Here is a 19,990-nt window from a genome sequence, read left to right on the forward strand (position 1 = left end):
ACAAATGTTAGGTGTTTCTATATGTATCATAACACACATACAAATGTTAGGTGTTTCTATATGTATCATAACACACATACAAATGTTAGGTGTTTCTATATGTATCATAACACACATACAAATGTAGGTGTTTCTATATGTATCATAACACACACACAATTGTAGGTGTTTCTATATGTATCATAACACACATACAGATGTTAGGTGTTTTTATCTGTATCATAACACACATACAAATGTTCACTATTTTATATGAGCTACTTCTGTATGCATCATACTATAATAGAAATCTAAGCTGCCTCTTATTCTTCGGTATTTTACATAACATACATAGAATTGTAAGCTAATTCTGTATGTTACATAACCTACACAGAACTGTAAGGTAATTCTGTATGTAATATAACATTACATAGAATTGTAAGCTAATTCTGTATGTAATATAACATACATAGAATTGTAAGCTAATTCTGGATGTATTATGACATACATAGAATTGTAAGCTAATTCTGTAAGTATTATGACATACATAGAATTGTAAGCTAATTTTGTATGTATTATGACATACATAGAATTGTAAGCTAATTCTGTAAGTATTATGACATACATAGAATTGTAAGCTAATTCTGTATGTATCATACAACACATAAAAACATACATGTTTTAGTAGAATTCGAAATGCAACATATTATCATACCTCACATACAAACATGTTAGCTTCTTATATATGCTTCAACTCACACATAAAATATTTTAATGACATTTACATTAATCTTATTACACATTAACTATGTTCACAATTTCAATACGTATCATATTGCACATACTTTATATAACTACTATTTTTCAGTAAATTCACACAACAGAACTGCGCGGCACAACTTCACCTACTATTTATAACTACTATTTATCAGTAAATTCACACAACAGAACCGCTCGGCATAGCTTCACCTACTATATATAACTACTATTTATCAGTAAATTCACACAACAGAACCGCTCGGCATAGCTTCACCTACTATTTATAACTACTATTTATCAGTAAATTCACACAACAGAACTGTTCGGCACAACTTCACCTACTATTTATAACTACTATTTATCAGTAAATTCACACAACAGAACTGCGCGGCATAGCTTCACATACTTTATATAACTACTATTTATCAGTAAATTCACACAACAGAACTGCTCGGCATAGCTTCACAATTGGATCTGAAATTGAAAACGAAATAAAATTACAACACATCTTTCAAAGTTTTTCCTTTTGAAATTGTTATAAAAATATAAATTCCTCATGTTGACGAGTTAAATATGAAGATAAAGCAACACGAAACTGACTTGGCATACTTACAGAACGCGTATATGATGACGTCATTCATCATATAAACAATCAAAACTTAATTTGCTAAAAAATGCATTTCAAAAGCTATTTAAATATCTGTATCATTACATTGGAAAATTGATAACCTTGCTCTTCTCCAATTTGCTTATGAAATCAACCGATTACTTTCTTACTTTTTCTTTTTTGCAAATGATTCATTTCGTTCACATTAAAGAATTTCTATTTAATGAGGATTAACGTTAACCTAAATGAAAAAAGCGGTTTGTGGTAAACATTTTGTGTTTAGATGCACGTGTAAAACGTAATTAAGATAGAAGACAGGGATAATACACAATCCAAAATATAGGCAGGAGTGATATACGAACCTAAAAGTAGACAAGTGTGAATCATAATCCAGAAAAAAAGACAAAGAGAGAATGTTTTATTTGCCTTATCATAAATAAACATGCTGTAAGCAAGTACATTTTGAAGTGAAACATATGAAGTGAATTACCGTGTATTCTATGGTAGATCATTCGTAGGGAACTATTGCGGTGTTTGCCAATCCATGTGAGAAGTATCGCTAGGACCCCGGTGGAGGCAAAGATGATAACCTTGGGTATCACTTCTGGGGTGTATACTATGGTGACGACCATCATTGACGCCATCATAAAGAGGTAGAAGATGGGTATAACCAGCGGTAACTGTAACAAGGGTTAGGCTGTCTTAATGCTGTTATAATATTTCAATGAAAACAGGAGGTTAATGTCGTGTCGTTCATTAAGTAACGGCAGAAGATTTTAAGCGAATTAGTCTTGTCCTCCTGTCGTATTTAACTCAGATAGCGCACGGAGGGGTCCATATTCATGAAACCGTTTTCATGCTCAAGCATGGATTCTGTGCTCAACCTAATTTTCTTGTAACTAGTTTAAGCCATGTGACACAATAAAATATTTTATGTCAACATTTTACATGGTATCCGGCTTGAAGTCTGACTAAAATTCTTCCAAATCATGGGCTTAATATAAAGTTTGATTTATTTATCACTGGAAAAAGACATTTGGCTTGAGCACAGAATCTCCGTTTGAGCAGGAGAACAGTTCCATTAATACAGACCTAGGACTTTTTCACATGTAGTCGAAATGAAACATAAACTATCTACAATATTTATTTTTAAACTTGTATACATTATATTGCTCTGGCATACATCAGTGATATCAAGATTTTTACATTATAATTAAAACATTGCTTTCAAGTATAATTGTCAAGGTAGAAAACATTACTTCTTCTGAATGTCAATGATAACCTTACTCCTCAATTAAAAGGCAATTAGGTTAGCAATAATTTGAACCCAAGTTATCCATCTAGCCGATATTTAAAATATTATTCATAGTTTTCATTTTTCTATGCTAAGCTTAAAACTATATTTTACTACGTTTAAAACAATGAATTTTAACACATATTTATAAATAAAGTTTATAAAATGTCCCAATGTCCGGGAAATAACCCGATAGTTATACCTTTATGACGTTGCTAGGTGTGTGAGTTCTCCTGAGCTTAAACAAGCCACACACAGCTATGAATCTGCTAGCTTGCACGAGGATTATGTAAATCTTCAGAGTGGACAGCAGACTCATCATGGAAAGCATAACAACTGCGAGACAACACTGTAAAGGAGAGCATAACAACTGCGAGACAACACTGTAAAGGAGGGCATAACAACTGCCTGACAACACCGTAAAGGAAAGCATAACAACTGCGAGTAAACCATGTATATAAATAAAAAAAGGATACAGCTGAGAGACAATTCTGAATATGAATAAATAACAGAATAACAACCAAAAGACAGCCATGTAGATAATTAAATAACAGGATAACAACTCCGAGACAACTCTGTATATAAATAAATAACAAGATAACAGCTAAGAGACAACCCTGTTTATAAACAAATAACAAGATAACAGCTGGGAGACAACTCTGTATATAAATAAATAACAAGATAACAGCTGAGAGATAACTCTGTATATAAATGAAAAAACCCAGGATAACAGCTGAGAGATAACAATTTATAAAATTAAATAACAAAATAACAACCGAGGGACAACCTTGTATATACATAAATAACAGGAAAACAACTGACAGACAACCCTGTATATAAATAAATAACACGATAACAACCTAGAAACAACCCTGTTTATTATTTAGATACAGGGTTGTCTCTCGGTTGTGATTCTGCTATTATGCTTGATCACAACCGAGAGACAATCCTGTATATAAATAAATAACACGATAACAACCGAGAGACAACCCTGTTTATAATCAAATAACAGGACAACAACCTAGAGGTAACCCTGTATTTAAACAAATACATGTAGCATGATCACAACCGAGAGACAACCCTGTGTATAAATAGATAACAGGAGAACAACTAAGAGACATCCCTGTATATAAATAGATAACAGGACAGCGACCGAGAGTCAACGATGTATATAAATAAATAACATGATAACAACCTAGAGGTAAATCTGTACATAAACAAATAACAGGATAACAACTGCGAGACAACCCTTTTTATAAATTAATAACCGGACAGCGACCGAGAGATAAGCCTGTATATAGATACATAACAAGATAACAACTAAGAGACAACCATGTATATAAATAAATAACAGGATAACAACTGAAAGACATCCCTGTTTATAAATAAATAACAGAAGAACAGCTGAGATTATGTTTACGTATAGATAGCTGCCACATTAACAATAATACGAAAACATTAACAGCATAAAAATGGTTAAGAATGATTATTCGGTCCACAAGTATTATAATCATCACGCACACCGCAGCAATATAAAAAATGGCATATTCCTTTGATACTCGAATGGAAAACAGCGTTGTAGATAGCACAGCGATGTCGGCTCTGGTGGTAAATGGTGATTCGTATTAATTTAAACACAATGCAATACGGGTGTGAAAGTAAACACCTAATCACATAAGCATAAGTAGGTGAGAAAACTAATCCTTTAAAATGGTAGCTTACAATTGTCATCATCGCTGGCACTAGGGATCTTCGTTTTACATTCACCATGGACAGGAACTTGGGAAAATTGTCTTCTCTTGATGCCACATAAATCATTCTGAAAACATAATGTTTAAAGCTATTTGATTTTAATCTCAAATTTTATCTCTAATTGGTGAATTTTTATTCAGGACGTTGTTGTGTACATGCTTTTGAATCTAAAAAAAAACATTCAAAAGTATGAAGCATATTTAGCAATTATCCTTCCTTACTTATGTGTAAATTCAAATGCTTAAAAAATTCCCGTGCATTTATTTAAAAAAACCCAAAAATCTGTGTATATGCAGAAAAAGTAATATACATAATATAGATAACGGACATTAAATATTAGTCAATGTTCTTTTTGTACTTACCGACTTGTAGCGAAGTAGTTGGAGTTTATACCCCCTGACGTGGACAACACGATACACGCTACTATTGCCCATTTAAGGATGCCCATGCTTTTTTCAGCGAATGCCTGTTATCAAATATATATTACATTAAACAAGCAAACAAAAGAATTCGAATCCCTTTATGTCCCTACCATAAGATGTCTTATCATGAAAAAACGCATGTCTTCTACCACATCATAGTAAATATAATAAATAATATACAACATTTATATAGAGCCCTATATAATTAAAACGCTTAACAACATGATTTATTTTTTTTAATTTTTTTTTTGTCTTCGCAGATACATCATATAAAATATCATATGAGTATACATATATCATGTAAACATATCCTCTCACAGGAGTCACATCTTTGATTTTATTTCTTGCTTTGGATGAGTTCTGGAGTTCAGTATCGGAGAAGGTTTTTTTAACACCAAACATTACTTATAACTAAACGTCACATACTGTATACATTTAAATCACACCACAAAGACATAAACTATTACAAGGCAATATAAATATCCATATATATATATTCTGACTTAATAATAATTTCTATCTACATTGCTATTTAAGTGAACTTCAGTTGAACTAAGTATAAAAATTGTATAGATATATATTGTATATAAGTCAGCTATTTTTTAATATCAGGATATGAAATGTGTATAAACATGTATACATAGTATACAAGTAAATCCGTTTAAAATAAATTGTGTATTATATGTATGTGTTTTTATTGTAAAACTCCTTCACTCTTTATATATGGTTTCAATTGTATGTCATGCATAAACATATATGGATATATATAGAGTCATATAACCTATAAACAATCTGCTATACAAATGTAAGGGAAGCTTTACTACCTAAGAAAGTAAGAAATCTTATTTTAAAATAGTTACATCTTTATGTCATATGGATAGGTTGTAATTTATTAATGTTGTTGTTTTTATGTAAATACATTTTCCCACTCTTCCAATATTTGAAAAAAAAAATTGTTTACATGTATTTATGTGAAGAACATTTTCGATTGTATATCTTTGTGCAATAAATTCTTTTAACAAGTTGAAGTTAACTCTGTCTTGTCTTTTTGATGCACAAAAAATAAAGTATTTTGTAAGTAATATAAGGAAGTTGAGAGGTTGTGATGTGACAATGTTAACTGTATGTCCAAACAATATGATTTTCAAATAAAAAACTACTGTTTTATTTGTTTTTTGTTTTATCCATTCTTCTAGTTTGGTCCAAATAACCTGAGCTTTATTACATTCCCAAAACATATGTTCTAAATCTTCTACATTATCTTTGCATAGGTTACACTTGTCATTATTTGTTATGCCAATCTTTTTCAAATATTTATTTACTGGTAGAATTTGATTTTGAATTTTATACTGAAACCATTGTAGTTTTGTATCTTTGGTAGTCTTAAAGGGTAGTAAATAAATTGTATTCCAGTTCAAATATTGGAAAATAGGATTTGTTTTCCATTTAATTTCTGATGTATTGACTATGCTTTATAGAAATTTCCACTGCCTTTTTTTACTTTTAAATAGAATTTGAGGGTGAAAAGGTAAATAAGGTCTTACAATAGTATTGTTATTTAGATGTACCTTACATTTTTTAAACACAGATTTAATGGATGCACACATACTCTGGTAACTTAAGAAATTATTCGATATTACAGAAAACTTGTCTTTGAATTCTTCAAAATTTAGAAATGCTCCATCTCCTTTCATTATGTCAACTACTGTATTTACACCTTTCTTATGCCAGTCTTCAAAATAAATGTATTGATTCCCTATCTTAAAGTTAGAATTGTACCATAAAGGGGAGGTAAGAAGGTCAGTTTTGGTTCTTATTTAATTTAATTTTGACACTTTTATCTATGTATTTAGGACTTCTTTCCAAAATAAATTTGTTATATTTAAGTTTTCAAAGAAACCTTCACCACATTTTGAAAGGCACTGTATGGGACATATTCCATGTTCAAAAATGTCTTTCCATTCCTTATCACTAGATGTCAAAAGTCTTCTTACCCAAGTAGATTTTAAACTATCAATAAAGTTCCCTATATCTATCATTTTTAAACCTCCTTTGTTGTATTGTTTAATTAGAGTGTTCCTTTTCACTTTATCAATAGATCCTTGCCATATAAATTTAAAAAAAAGTAGAATTCAATGTTTTAATAAAAGCTCTGTCTGGATCGTTGTAGTCATAAAGAGATGAATCATTTTTGAAAGTATTAATGGTTTTAAAACAGTTATTCTACCTATTGGTTTAAGTATTCTTTTAGACCATTAATGGTTTATCTAAATTTTGTATAGCTTTATTATAGTTAATGTTAATCATTTCATCTAAGTTGACAGAGTAATCTATTCCAGGAAGGTTAAATTTTGTTATCCCCCATTTTAACTTCCATCTATGGTGGTAGACGTCTTGACTGATTTTTTTTCTTCCTTTCCATATCAATTGTGTTTTGTCACTATTTACCTTAAGACCTGATATTTGAGCAACTAATTCTAACATTTTGAGTGCCTCATTGAAAGATATCCTAGAACCATTTACAATAAGAGATGTGTCATCTGCAAACTGTGAGAGCTTGTGTTCTTTTTTCCCTACTTTGATACCCTTCAGAATATTTCTGCCACAAGTATAAAAAAGATATCGTGAGACAGGGTCGCCCTGACGACAGCAGCGTTATATAGTGAAAAATTCTGATAACCTACCATTTTGTATTCCGTCTTTGCGTATTGCAGAGTTATCTTCTCTTGGGAGCAGGTATTGATTGTTATGTCATTGGCTTGTGTGAGAAAATTACGTCGTTTTCTCAAAAATTGATGACGTTCCTCTCACAAGCAAGTGACGTAACAATCAATACCTGCTCCCAAGAGAGGACAACTCTGCAATACGCAAAGACGGAATAATAGCTGATTAAGTGTCTTTATATAGTGTATTGATCCAATGTCTGATACTCGGTCCAAAAAAAAAAGGCCTTTTCAAAATCTAGTAAAACCAATAATCCAGTAATTTCATTATTTTCTGTATAACTCATTATGTCATATATTAATCTAGTACTCTCTCCAATAAACCTACCCTTTAATAAACCTGTTTGTGTATCTGAAATTATAAAGTCTAAAATTGTTTTCATTCTGTTGGCTATGCATGCTGAGGCTAATTTGTAAATTATATTTAATAATGTAATAGGCCTTCAGTTTTTTAAAAATTGTCTTGGTTTTTCTCCTTTTGGAATACATGTAATAATACCTAGCCTTTGATTTGTGGAAAAAGATCATTTAGTTTATCCCTAGTTTAGTGATCTCAATATAAAATATTTAAGTTTTGGCAATTTTTTTAAAAAAAAATCTGCAGGAAAGCCATCTGTTCCAGGCGATTAACAGTTTTTCATATTTTTTAAAGCTTTTCCAAGCTCTTCTTCTGTTAAAGTCCTTCTAGTGTTTCTTTTTGATTAAGTAAGTTGTCTAGATCAACATCTTCTATACCCTCATGCTGTTCACTGTAAAGTTTTGTGTAAAATGCTTCTATTTCTTTCATGATTTCCTTTTGTTCAGTAATTATTTCTTCATTAACTTTTTCCATTTTATAATATTGTTTTGTGAGTAAAATTTCTAGACTCCAGACTGCAGAAGTATTTTGTCGCCCTTTACCCCTCTTCTATCCAGTTAACTTTAGACCTAATTAGATGTCCTTTCATTTTTGTTTGTCTGATGGTTTCTAATTCTCTTTTTTTGGGGTGTAAAATATCAAATTTATTTGCTAAATTGTCTTCAGATTCTATCCTATTTATACTTCCCATTAATTATTTTTCTTTTTGTCTTTTTTTGACTTCTGTATTGCATGAGAAATACTTGTGCTTCTAATTTCCATCAGTAGAGTTTCTAAAAAAAGTTGGTCGTCGATTGAAAATCTAATATCCTTATTGTCAATTTCTTCTATATTTCCATCATATGTACTATCTGCATATTGTTTCTTTATACGTTCAATTGTATCTTTTACCTTCTTCACATATTCATTATCATAAAGTAAACTAGTGTTAAATTTCCATAGTCCCTTACCCTGTTCAAAATTGTTAGTCTTTATTTCTAATGTAATGATCGAATGGTCTGTTCTATATCCTGGTTTAATATCTGCTTTATCTACTATATTTAAAAGATTGTCAGTTGTAAGGAAGAAATCTAGCCTAGCTTGCTTAATTGGTTTGTTTTCCTCCATGAGTACCTACGGAAGTCTGGATGTAGTATCCTAAAACAGTCAGATAGATTATATTCTTCAACTATATCAAGTATTTTTTGCCTAGCCTTAGGATTGTTTACATTTCTATAATTATAGGTATCTTTTTCTGGGTTCAGTACAATATTGTAATCTCCACATATAATGATTTCTGTATTTTCAAGTTCATCTAGAGTCTTTTTTAAATATTCATAAAACATTGAGTCATCAGTATTAGGGCCGTATAAAGTTACAAGCGTTAATCTTCTTTTCTCAATTGTAATATCAACAGCTATAAAATTGCCACTTCTATCTTTTTTGACTTCGTGTATATACAATTCAAAATTATTATTAAACATATTACTCACGCCTCTACAATTTGACAGATAAGAATTAAAAATACACTTAAAACCCCACTGTGACTCAATATGATTCTCTATTTGAGGTGTAAAATGAGTGTCTTGGAGACAAACAATATTAAAATCCCTAATTTTTTTGTGTAAATAATTCAGTACATCAAGTCTTTTTTTCTTTGACCCCAAGCCCTGACAGTTTGCAGACATGATTTGAATACAATTAGACATAATGTAAACCAGTTGTAAGTCTTATCGATGAGGCACACATTTTTAATAGTTTTAAAATAATTTTAGACAGTATCATATATCATAAAGTCAGTGACAAATATGTTTTTCCATTTGATCTCCTCCCTTTGCAAGCATTCTCCTTTTAAGTTAAGCGATACCACACAAACATAAAACACTGAATACATATAACAATTTAAGACAAAAAGTACTATGTACATTTATATTCTGAAAAGGTATCTAAACATGCTTCTGAAAATACCAATACCCAGGTACAGCTAGCCTATGTTATATTTATGATATTGTGGTTGATTATGTCCCTTAGATTAGATTATGTCGATCGATCAATTATAATTTAATATGAGTATATAGTTAAAAAACTAAATGTATGGAGCAGGCAGTTCTTAAATAAAACTTTTATCATCATACCTACTATTTGAATTCGTTCCAAGGTTGATATTTACATTTTAAAAACATATGAATAATAGTAATGGTTATAATTGTGAAAACAAAAAACAAAGGCTTACAATCACTTTATACATTTAAGCAAGCAATGGGATATTTGACTTTCTAATAACAGATGGTAAGCTATTCCACAACGTAGCCGAAACCCTCCCAAAGCACCTGTTTCCGTAGGTCACAGTACGAGATTTTGGGACACACAACCGCAGTGATCGTGACGGCTGATACAGGGTAACAAGCTCCTGTAGGTACTGAGGAGCTGTTCCATTCAGTGCCTTGTATATGTACACCAGAATTTTGTACTGCGACCTGTATCATACAGGTAGCCAGTGCAACGAATAAAGCACAGGAGTGATGTGCTCTCTCTTTCGAGTACGAGTAACTAGCCGTGCTGCTGCAGACGACTAGTTAGTTTGCCAGATATACCACAGAGCAAGGCGTTACCATAATCCGACCGAGAGGTAACAAGTGAATGCACCAAAATCTTGCATGCATCTGCATTTATAAACTGCCGCCTACAGCCGATGTTCCTCATCTGGTAGTAACAGGATTTGGCAATAGCGTTCAATTGTTCAGTGAACTATCAAAGTATACCCCTAGGTTTTAACAGCTGGGACAGTCACAATAGTTCTGGCACAGACCTTGAGCTGGAGAGCCATTGTATGCTGACACGTTGGGGAAAAGATACCGAAGGCTATGGCGACGACAAATCTCTCTAATTGGAGTACATACAGAAATGTACAATATTTTCGTGGTCCTAACACCGACCCTTGAGGAACCCCGAAATCTAGTACTTTGTGAGGTGGAAGATCCGATGGCAACACACTGTCGTCGTTCACTCAGGTAAGACTGTATCCAGCATAGTGCGGTATCAGTCACTCCATAAGAGTATTCCAGACGTTTATAAAGTATGCCATCGTCGATGACGTCAAATGCAGCTAACAAGTTCAGCATGACAAGCACCGCTCTGCACTTGTTATCCAATGCAGAAGCTATATCATTATGTACACGATTGCAAGTTGTCATGGAGACTTTTTGCATGGTGATGAACCTCTAAACGCAAGGAAACAACCTTCTCCAAGATCTTAGACAGAAAAGGCAGATTTGAAACTAGGCGGTAGTTTTTTAACTCCTCCTTGTCCATTCCAGACTTCTTTTACAATGGTCTGACATGTGCCTTCTTGAAACATAATGGAACCTTTGACTCAGCCAATGATTTGTTCATGATTGAGGTAATCAAAGGAAGCAGTGCTTCAAGACATTGCTTTAATAGATCTGTAGGCAGTGGATCAAGCTCACAGGACTTCGATTATGAGGTCATGATAATGTTGCGCAACTCATCCTGGGTTGTTGGTTGTTTTGCCAATGGTTCCCTATCAAATGCAATGTCAGCAGTCATGACAGAGATGTCAATGTCAGCAGTGGTGTTAACTTCGGTAATAATTTTCCTGATTGAGCTGATTTTATTCAGAAAGTTTTTTTCAGAATTACAGCTTGGTAGGATAATTTCACCTTTCTGTACCATTAGGTGTTTGGCGAGTCTAAAAAGCTGTCTAGTATCCTCACATTGCTCACTATAAATCTGTTGGTGAACGGTTAATTTGGTCCGTCGCCACTGTCTCTCTGCTTTGCTACGATTCTGTTTTTCTACGCGGAAATTTTCATTATACCACGGGGCATCTGGTCTCACAGTTATCACCTTAGTTTGCACAGGCCTTCTATACCAGATGTGTATGCTTCAACAAGATCATCAACCTCGCCTTCAGTAGATTGAAGGGCGGAACAAGACTGAATGTCATTGTTGAAATCTGGTATTGAAATTTCGCAGAATTTCCGGAAGCTCACTTCTTTCCTTGCACGAGCTGGATTACTACAATTCAGTGTTTGTGTGGACAGCAAGATGATCACCGGATTGGTTCCTCTTTATATCATTTAGACATGGATCAATCACTGAAATAGATCCATGAATGAGTTGTCTTCCCTCGTTATGACCTAATCCAGTGTGTGGCCATGGGTGTGTGTAGCTTCTGTCACATGCTGAATCAGACCCCTGGAATCAAGTAGACCAGAGAACTGGCGAGCATCAACATTAGATAGATCGTGGAAAATAAGATCACCCGTGATAATAATCTCTTGTGGTACAACAACTTGGTGGTCTTAAAAGGTAGACCATTCATCAGAAAACACTTTATTTCGGAAAACTAACTGCTTAGATGGAGGAGGCCTGTAAATGATACACAATCTAAATATTGTTTATCACCACCAATGACAGAACAAGTCAGTGCTCAAAGTGTGTGAATACATCATCATGGCTGGAAGAGAGATGTCTCACATTTAGGCCTTTCTTAAATAGAACAGCCACCCCAACACCACGTTTGCCAAGTCTAGCATTGTGATGGAATTCATAGCATGATGGTATTAGCTCAGCTAGGATCTGGTCATCGATATATGAACCTAACCAGGTGTCTGTCAATGCAAGAATGTCAATGTCCTGAAATGTAACAAAATACCCGATGGACAATGACTTATTCTTCACTGAGCGACAGTTTAAGGACACTAAATTCAGAGGAATAACTGACTTACAGTGACAAGCTGTTGTGTCTCGTAATAGCAAAATATTTTACCCTACCGCATCAAAGTGTCTCGTAATAGTACAATACTTTCCCCTACCACATCAAAGTGTCTCGTAATAATACAATACTTTCCCCTACCACATCATAGTGTCTCGTATTGGTACAATACTTTCCCCTACCACATCAAAGTGTCTCGTAATAGTACAATATTTTCCCCTACCACATCATAGTGTCTCGTAATAGAACAATACTTTCCCCTACCACATCATAGTGTCTCGTATTGGTACAATACTTTCCCCTACCACATCAAAGTGTCTCGTAATAGAACAATACTTTCCCCTACCACATCATAGTGTCTCGTAATAGTACAATACTTTCCCCTACCACATCATAGTGTCTCGTATTGGTACAATACTTTCCCCTACCACATCAAAGTGTCTCGTAATAGAACAATACTTTCCCCTACCACATCATAGTGTCTCGTAATAGTACAATACTTTCCCCTATCACATCATAGTGTCTCGTATTGGTACAATACTTTCCCCTATCACATCATAGTGTCTCGTATTGGTACAATACTTCCCCCTACCACATCGCAGTGTCTCGTAATAGTACAATGCATTCCCCTACCACAACACATTGTCTAGTCATGATACAATGCATGTCCCCTACCACAACATTTTGTTTCATTACTGTACAATGCATGTCCTTTACTATAACACATTTTATAGCCATGTTACAATATAAACTGAACAAAAAAAGAAACGCACAAAGTTCCCCCCTGTAGTACACCTTAGCTGTAAGGAAATAATGGATTATTTTGGTCAGGTATTACATCAAGAACGATCTTCCTTCTCAACAATCTACCCTAAAATCAGCCAAGCGTGATGATGTCATTGTGTGACTTTGTGAGCTTCTTTAGTCCAAATCGCGCGGCGTGATCAAGCCAAGCCGGAGTTTTTCAAACAAATAATCTTAACGGATACTCAAAGTTTAGCCACATTGATTTGATTTCGCCATTGACTGAGATGCCACGCTTAATGCAAATTCAGAGGGGTAGAGCAATTGCGATGTTGATGGATGGTCATAGCCAAACGGCTGTCGCACGGCAGTTTGGTGTTGGCCCGTGTACAATTAACCGTCTCTGTTTACGTTTCCGTGTTACTGGGTAAGTTTCCGATCGTCCCAGGAGCGGTCGTCTGCGTGTAACGACCGCACGACAAGACAGGGCGATTCGATTGGAGGCGTGTGATGTTCACCGACGAGTCTAGATTCTGTCTGTATCGCTCAGACGGAAGAAAAAGGGTATATCGCAGACGCGGTGAGCGTTTCGCCGACGCATGCGTGGTTGAACGCGATAGATTCGGTTGGGCTTCTGTAATGGTTTGGGGAGGCATCTCCCATGGAGTAAAATCACACTTAATGGTCCTGGATCAAAACCTAAATGCCGTTCGATACAGAGACCAGAGTCTCCAACTACATGTCCTTCCACTTCTCAGATGTCATAACCTAATTTTCCAGCAAGGCAATGCTCGACCGCATTTTGCCAGAGTCTGTCTTGATTTTCTCACGGCAAACAACGTTCAGCCTCTGGAATGGCACCCATATAGCCACGACATGTCTCCCATTGAGCATCTGTGGTTGAGCNGTCTCCCATTGAGCATCTGTGGGATGAGCTGGACAGGCGTGTTAGGAAACGTCACCCTCCCAACCAACCGCGCCCAGTTGATCGCAGTATTAACACAAGAATGGAACAACATTTCCTTAAGGCGAATAAATGTTCTCATGAATTCAATGCAAAGGAGAATCCGTGCTGGGATTCGTGCAAAAGGTGCCCACACCAGGTACTAAAGTGTCATTTTGTACAATGCATGGCCCTACCACAACTATTTGTCTCGTAAATAACAGTACAATGTATGTCCCTACCCAAACATATTGTCTAGTAATATATTAGTACAATGTATGTTCCTACCACAACACATTGTCTCGTTATATAATAGTACAATGTATGTCCCTACCACAACACATTGTCTCGTAATATAACAGTACAATGTATGTCCCTTCCACAACACATTGTCTCGTAATATAATAGTACAATGTATGTCCCTACCCAAACATATTGTCTAGCCATGTCTAAATACACGTCGGAACATTGAAGACATGTTGTTTGTTCTTTTGGCTTTTAATACCATTGGTGACCTTCACAAGGAAAACAAGCCATATTGTGCACAAAGTGGTAACCCTGTTTGGCATTCTGAAACGACCTCCTTTTTTGGTCAAATAAGTTCATCGTTATTTCCTATTTCTAGTTATCATTTTTCATTTAAATGTCCTCAATCGGCAATAAATTATCATATTTTTTCCCCAAAAATATCACAAAATCAGAGAGCATACGTTTCTACAAAATGTATTCGATGAATGAGACTTCAGCTAACATGATCAACAAAATGCTTTTCATTCAAAGATTTAAATTAAATTAAAAAGAATTATATCAAAAAGTTCTCACCACAGCAACTGCTAGACCGGAAGTGATCTCCTCTGTTGTAAGGACGCTGTAGTACGCAACATTGACTAGCAGGTAGGCCACAATAGGAATGGTGTGACCAATCACAATGGCGAGCGGAATGTTCCTGTTATTTATTATTAATAAAGCTTTCCAGTAATTCGATACTCTTATAAAATGAAATTTCATATTCGTCTGGTCTTGTTTTGGCCACTGTCTAATTAATTCAATCAAAACTATCTAACAGCGTTTAATAAAAATATTAGTGACTCAAAATATGAAAATATAAAAATAATAATATAATAATAATAATATAAAAGTGACAAAACGTGTATTGTGGCAGATTATATGAAAAGACTGTTGAGCTCAACAGAGTATATTTAGATTTAATAAGCACTTTTATAATTTATAATAGAAACTGACCAAACTAGAAATGTAATACAAACGACTTATAGGTTTAACTTTCTTATGGTTCTAATTACGCAGATTGCATTAAGATAAAACTGGCAAACCATTAACTTGTTTAATAAGTTTCTCACCTCCTAGGAGAAACATACTCTTCAAAGGCAAACAAAGCGGAATCCCTGAAAAAAAACAACAATTTCTTTACATTATTTTATATATGATTGTTTATATGTAGCCTCTGATAGTATTATCATATACATGAATGCGCATTGAATTTTCTGATTTGTGAATGAAGAATTCTATTTGGTTATAGTTCGGTTTGTAAGTAACAAAACGGTAACAATAGGTAACTATCGTGTATTATAGATCCCGTGAAAGTTAGCCATATTGTCCTTGATTGATATTCTTAATCCAAAAGGTAATGCTTCTCAGATAGGTCAGGATTTCTTCAAGAACGAGTAATGTTTTCCTTTAAACCCTCGACTAATATACCAGGACGAACTTACGAGGAAACACGAGAGTAAACGAGGAAACACGAGAGTAAGAAACTCTTTAAAGACAGTGAATGTGTAACGGAAGTAGTTGAACATCATGTTGTAATCGTTTAACCTATCGAATAAATGATACGAACGGCTCATCTTCAGAAAATCTTGTGTGGTTGCTCATTCCCAGAAAGTCCTTTATACCTTGAGCCTCTTATCTCTAACCGTCGTATACAATTTGGCTGCTGATCCCCAGGCAAAACCGAGTTACTTATACTAAATAAAAGATTAAGACAATACAAAAATCCCCGAAAAGACAGGAACGAACTTACGAACCCTCCTCCATACGCAAATATCCCGACGTAAAGAGCGAATATGATGCCACTCATATTCACCTCATCTACCTTGAACGGTTCTTTCAAATGTTCTTCCTCGTTTCCTGAAAGTTAACGACAATTCTCACGATGTTAATATATAGTGGCTATAAAACGAACGGCCAAATTTAGATAAACCAGACACTCAATTGAACATTTAGGCGAAACAATTTTTTTTTTTTTTTTTAATAATTGATTAAAAATACAATTTTTGTATACAAATATCATATATCGACAAAAGAGGTTTTCGACAGAGATGCGAAAAGGCAGCAGAAAAGGAAAACCCAGCTTTGGTCAACTTTGCTTCCGTCAAGAGCGATTCTGTTGCTAGACCGCTTGTGTATACACCATCAGAGGTGAAAAGAGCAAGTAGGATTTCCCATCGTCCTCGCTGGACATCAGGGTCCGGTTGTTGACTTTCACTATTGGAGTTTTTTTCTTGATTTAATTTCCCCACTTTACAGTATATGGAGAGATTTTGAAATCTGCTTATGGAAGATGGAATTTGTTTATAATTTTTGGCATTTTATTCTGATATCAACAGTTCTATTAAATGTAAAACGTTTTGTCAAAACTAAGCTTGGGGATTTTAAGCAAAGAACACATCAAAGAACATTCAGCCGTATTATTTGGAACATAATCACGGATCCCATGTAAAATAGATGGTTTTATAGATTATGCGTTAACTTACCTTTGGCGATGTTAATCAGACCAAAAATAACTATCAATCCAATAGCTATTAACTTGCATGCTAGGATGATTGTCTGGAGGGAAGCTGCACGTTTGATACTGTAGCAGTTCATAACCACATATAGCACTGAAATTAGTAACAATGACAATGTAACAGTTCACAACCACATATATCACTGAAATTAGTAATATTGATACTGTAACAGTTCATAACCACATATAGCACTGAAATTAAAACATTGATACTGTAGCAATTCATAACCACATATAGCACTTAAATTAGTAGCATGGATACTGTAACAGTTCATAACCACATATAACACTGAATTAATAACATTGATACTGTAGCAGTTCATAACCACATATAGCACTGAAATTAGTAACATTGATACTGTAACAGTTCATAACCACATATCGCACTGAAATTAAAACATTGATACTGTAGCAATTCATAACCACATATAGCACTGAAATTAGTAACATTGATACTGTAGCAGTTCATAACCACATATAGCACTGAATTAATAACATTGATACTGTAGCAGTTCATAACCACATATAGCACTGAAATTAGTAACATTGATACGGTAACAGTTCATGACCACATATAGCACTGAATTAATACATCGATACTGTAACAGTTCATAACCACATATACCACTGAAATTAGCAACATTGATACTGTAGCAGTTCATAACAAAATTTATCACTGACAATAGAAACATCGATACTGTAGCAGTTCATAACCACATATAGCACTGAATTAATAACATCGATACTGTAGCAGTTCATTACCACATAGAGCACTGAAATTAGTAACATTGATACTGTAACAGTTCCTAACTACATATAGCACTGAAATTAGTAATATTGATACTGCAACATTTCATAACCACATATAGCACTGAATTAATAACATTGATACTGTAGCAGTTCATAACCACATAAAGCACTGAAATTAGAAACATTGATACTGTAGCGGGTCATAACCACATATAGCACTGAAATTAGTAACATTGATACTGTAACAGTTCCTAACTACATATAGCACTGAAATTAGTAATATTGATACTGCAACAGTTCATAACCACATATAGCACTGAAAATAGTAACATTGTCACTGAAGCAGTTCATAACCACATATAGCACTGAAATTAGTAGCATTGATACTGTAACAGTTCATAACCACATATAGCACTGAATTAATAACATTGATACTGTAGCAGTTCATAACCACATATTGCACTGAATTAATAACATCGATACTGTAGCAGTTCATAACCACATTTAGCACTGAATTAATAACATCGATACTGTAGCAGTTCATAACCACATAAAGCACTGAATTAATAACATTGATACTGACACTTTAACAGTTCATAACCACATATAGCACTGAAATTAGTAGCATTGATACTGTAACAGTTCGTAACCACATATAGCACTGAAATTAGTAACATCGATACTGTAGCAGTTCATAACCACATAAAGCACTGAATTAATAACATTGATACTGACACTTTAACAGTTCATAACCACATATAGCACTGAATAAATAACATTGATACTGTAGCAGTTCATAACCACATAAAGCACTGAAATTAGTACATTTTGTAACATTGATACCGTAGAAGTTCATAACCACATATATCACTGAATTAGAAACATCGATACTGTAGCAGTTCATAACCACAATAACCACATATAGCACTGAAATTAGTAACATTGACACTGTAGCAGGTCATAACCACATATAACACTGAAATTAGTAACATTGACACTTTAACAGTTCATAACCACATATAGCACTGAAATTATTAACATCGATACTGAAGCAGTTCATAACCACATATAGCACTGAAATTAGAAACATTGATACTGTAGCGGTTCATAACCACATATAGCACTGAAATTAGTAACATCGATACTGTAGCATTTCATAACCACATATAGCACTGAATTAATAACATCGATACTGTAGTAGTTCATAACTACATATAGCACTGAAATTAGTAACATCGATACTGTAGCATTTCATAACCACATATAGCACTGAATTAATAACATTGATACTGTAGCAGTTCATAACCACATATTGCACTGAATTAATAACATCGATACTGTAGCAGTTCATTAACCACATATAGCACTGAAATTAGTAACATTGATATTGTAACAGATCATAACCACATATAGCACTGAAATTAGTAACATCTATACTGTAGCAGTTCATAACCACATATAGCACTGAAATTAGAAACATTGATACTGTAGCGGTTCATAACCACATATAGCACTGAAATTAGTAACATTGACACTGTAACAGTTCATAACCACATATAGCACTGAAATTAGAAACATCGATACTGTAGCAGTTCATAACCACATAAAGCACTGAAATTAGTACATTTTGTAACATTGATATTGTAGAAGTTCATAACCACATATATCACTGAATTAGAAACATCGATACTGTAGCAGTTCATAACCACATATAGCACTGAAATTAGTAACATTGATACTGTAGCAATTCATAACCTCATATAGCACTGAAATTAGAAACATTGATACCGTAGCAGTTCATAACCACATATAGCACTGAAATTAGTAACATTGACACTGTAGCAGGTCATAACCACATATAACACTGAAATTAGTAACATTGATACTGTAGCAGTTCATAACCAAATATAGCACTGAAATTAGTAACATTGATACTGTAGCAATTCATAACCACATGTAGCACTGAAATTAGAAACATTGATACCGTAGCAGTTCATAACCACATATAGCACTGAAATTAGTAACATTGATACTGTAGCAATTCATAACCACATATAGCACTGAAATTAGAAACATTGATACCGTAGCAGTTCATAACCACATATAGCACTGAAATTAGTAACATTGACACTGTAGCAG

At 34.0% G+C, this 19,990-nt stretch overlaps 1 protein-coding gene across 2 annotated transcripts in view; it reads right to left on the minus strand.

Annotated features, from left to right (window-relative positions):
- Window positions 1-508: 508 nt before the first annotated feature.
- LOC110457903 (large neutral amino acids transporter small subunit 1-like) overlaps window positions 509-19,990 on the minus strand; it is a 31,032-nt gene continuing 11,550 nt past the window's right edge. For both annotated transcript variants that reach the window (XM_021509362.1, XM_021509361.1), the window contains exons 4-12: window positions 17,070-17,195; window positions 16,341-16,443; window positions 15,657-15,701; window positions 15,121-15,244; window positions 4,754-4,857; window positions 4,362-4,458; window positions 2,842-2,988; window positions 1,836-2,025; window positions 509-1,212 (exon numbers count right to left, since the gene is read on the minus strand). In XM_021509362.1, the coding sequence (XP_021365037.1) occupies window positions 1,157-1,212; window positions 1,836-2,025; window positions 2,842-2,988; window positions 4,362-4,458; window positions 4,754-4,857; window positions 15,121-15,244; window positions 15,657-15,701; window positions 16,341-16,443; window positions 17,070-17,195 (992 nt within the window). In that variant the 3' untranslated portion in view covers window positions 509-1,156. The remainder of the gene's footprint in view (window positions 1,213-1,835; window positions 2,026-2,841; window positions 2,989-4,361; window positions 4,459-4,753; window positions 4,858-15,120; window positions 15,245-15,656; window positions 15,702-16,340; window positions 16,444-17,069; window positions 17,196-19,990) is intronic.

The sequence above is a fragment of the Mizuhopecten yessoensis genome, unplaced genomic scaffold, assembly GCF_002113885.1.
Source record: "Mizuhopecten yessoensis strain PY_sf001 unplaced genomic scaffold, ASM211388v2 scaffold9369, whole genome shotgun sequence".
In the NCBI taxonomy this organism is placed as follows: Eukaryota; Metazoa; Mollusca; class Bivalvia; order Pectinida; family Pectinidae; genus Mizuhopecten; species Mizuhopecten yessoensis.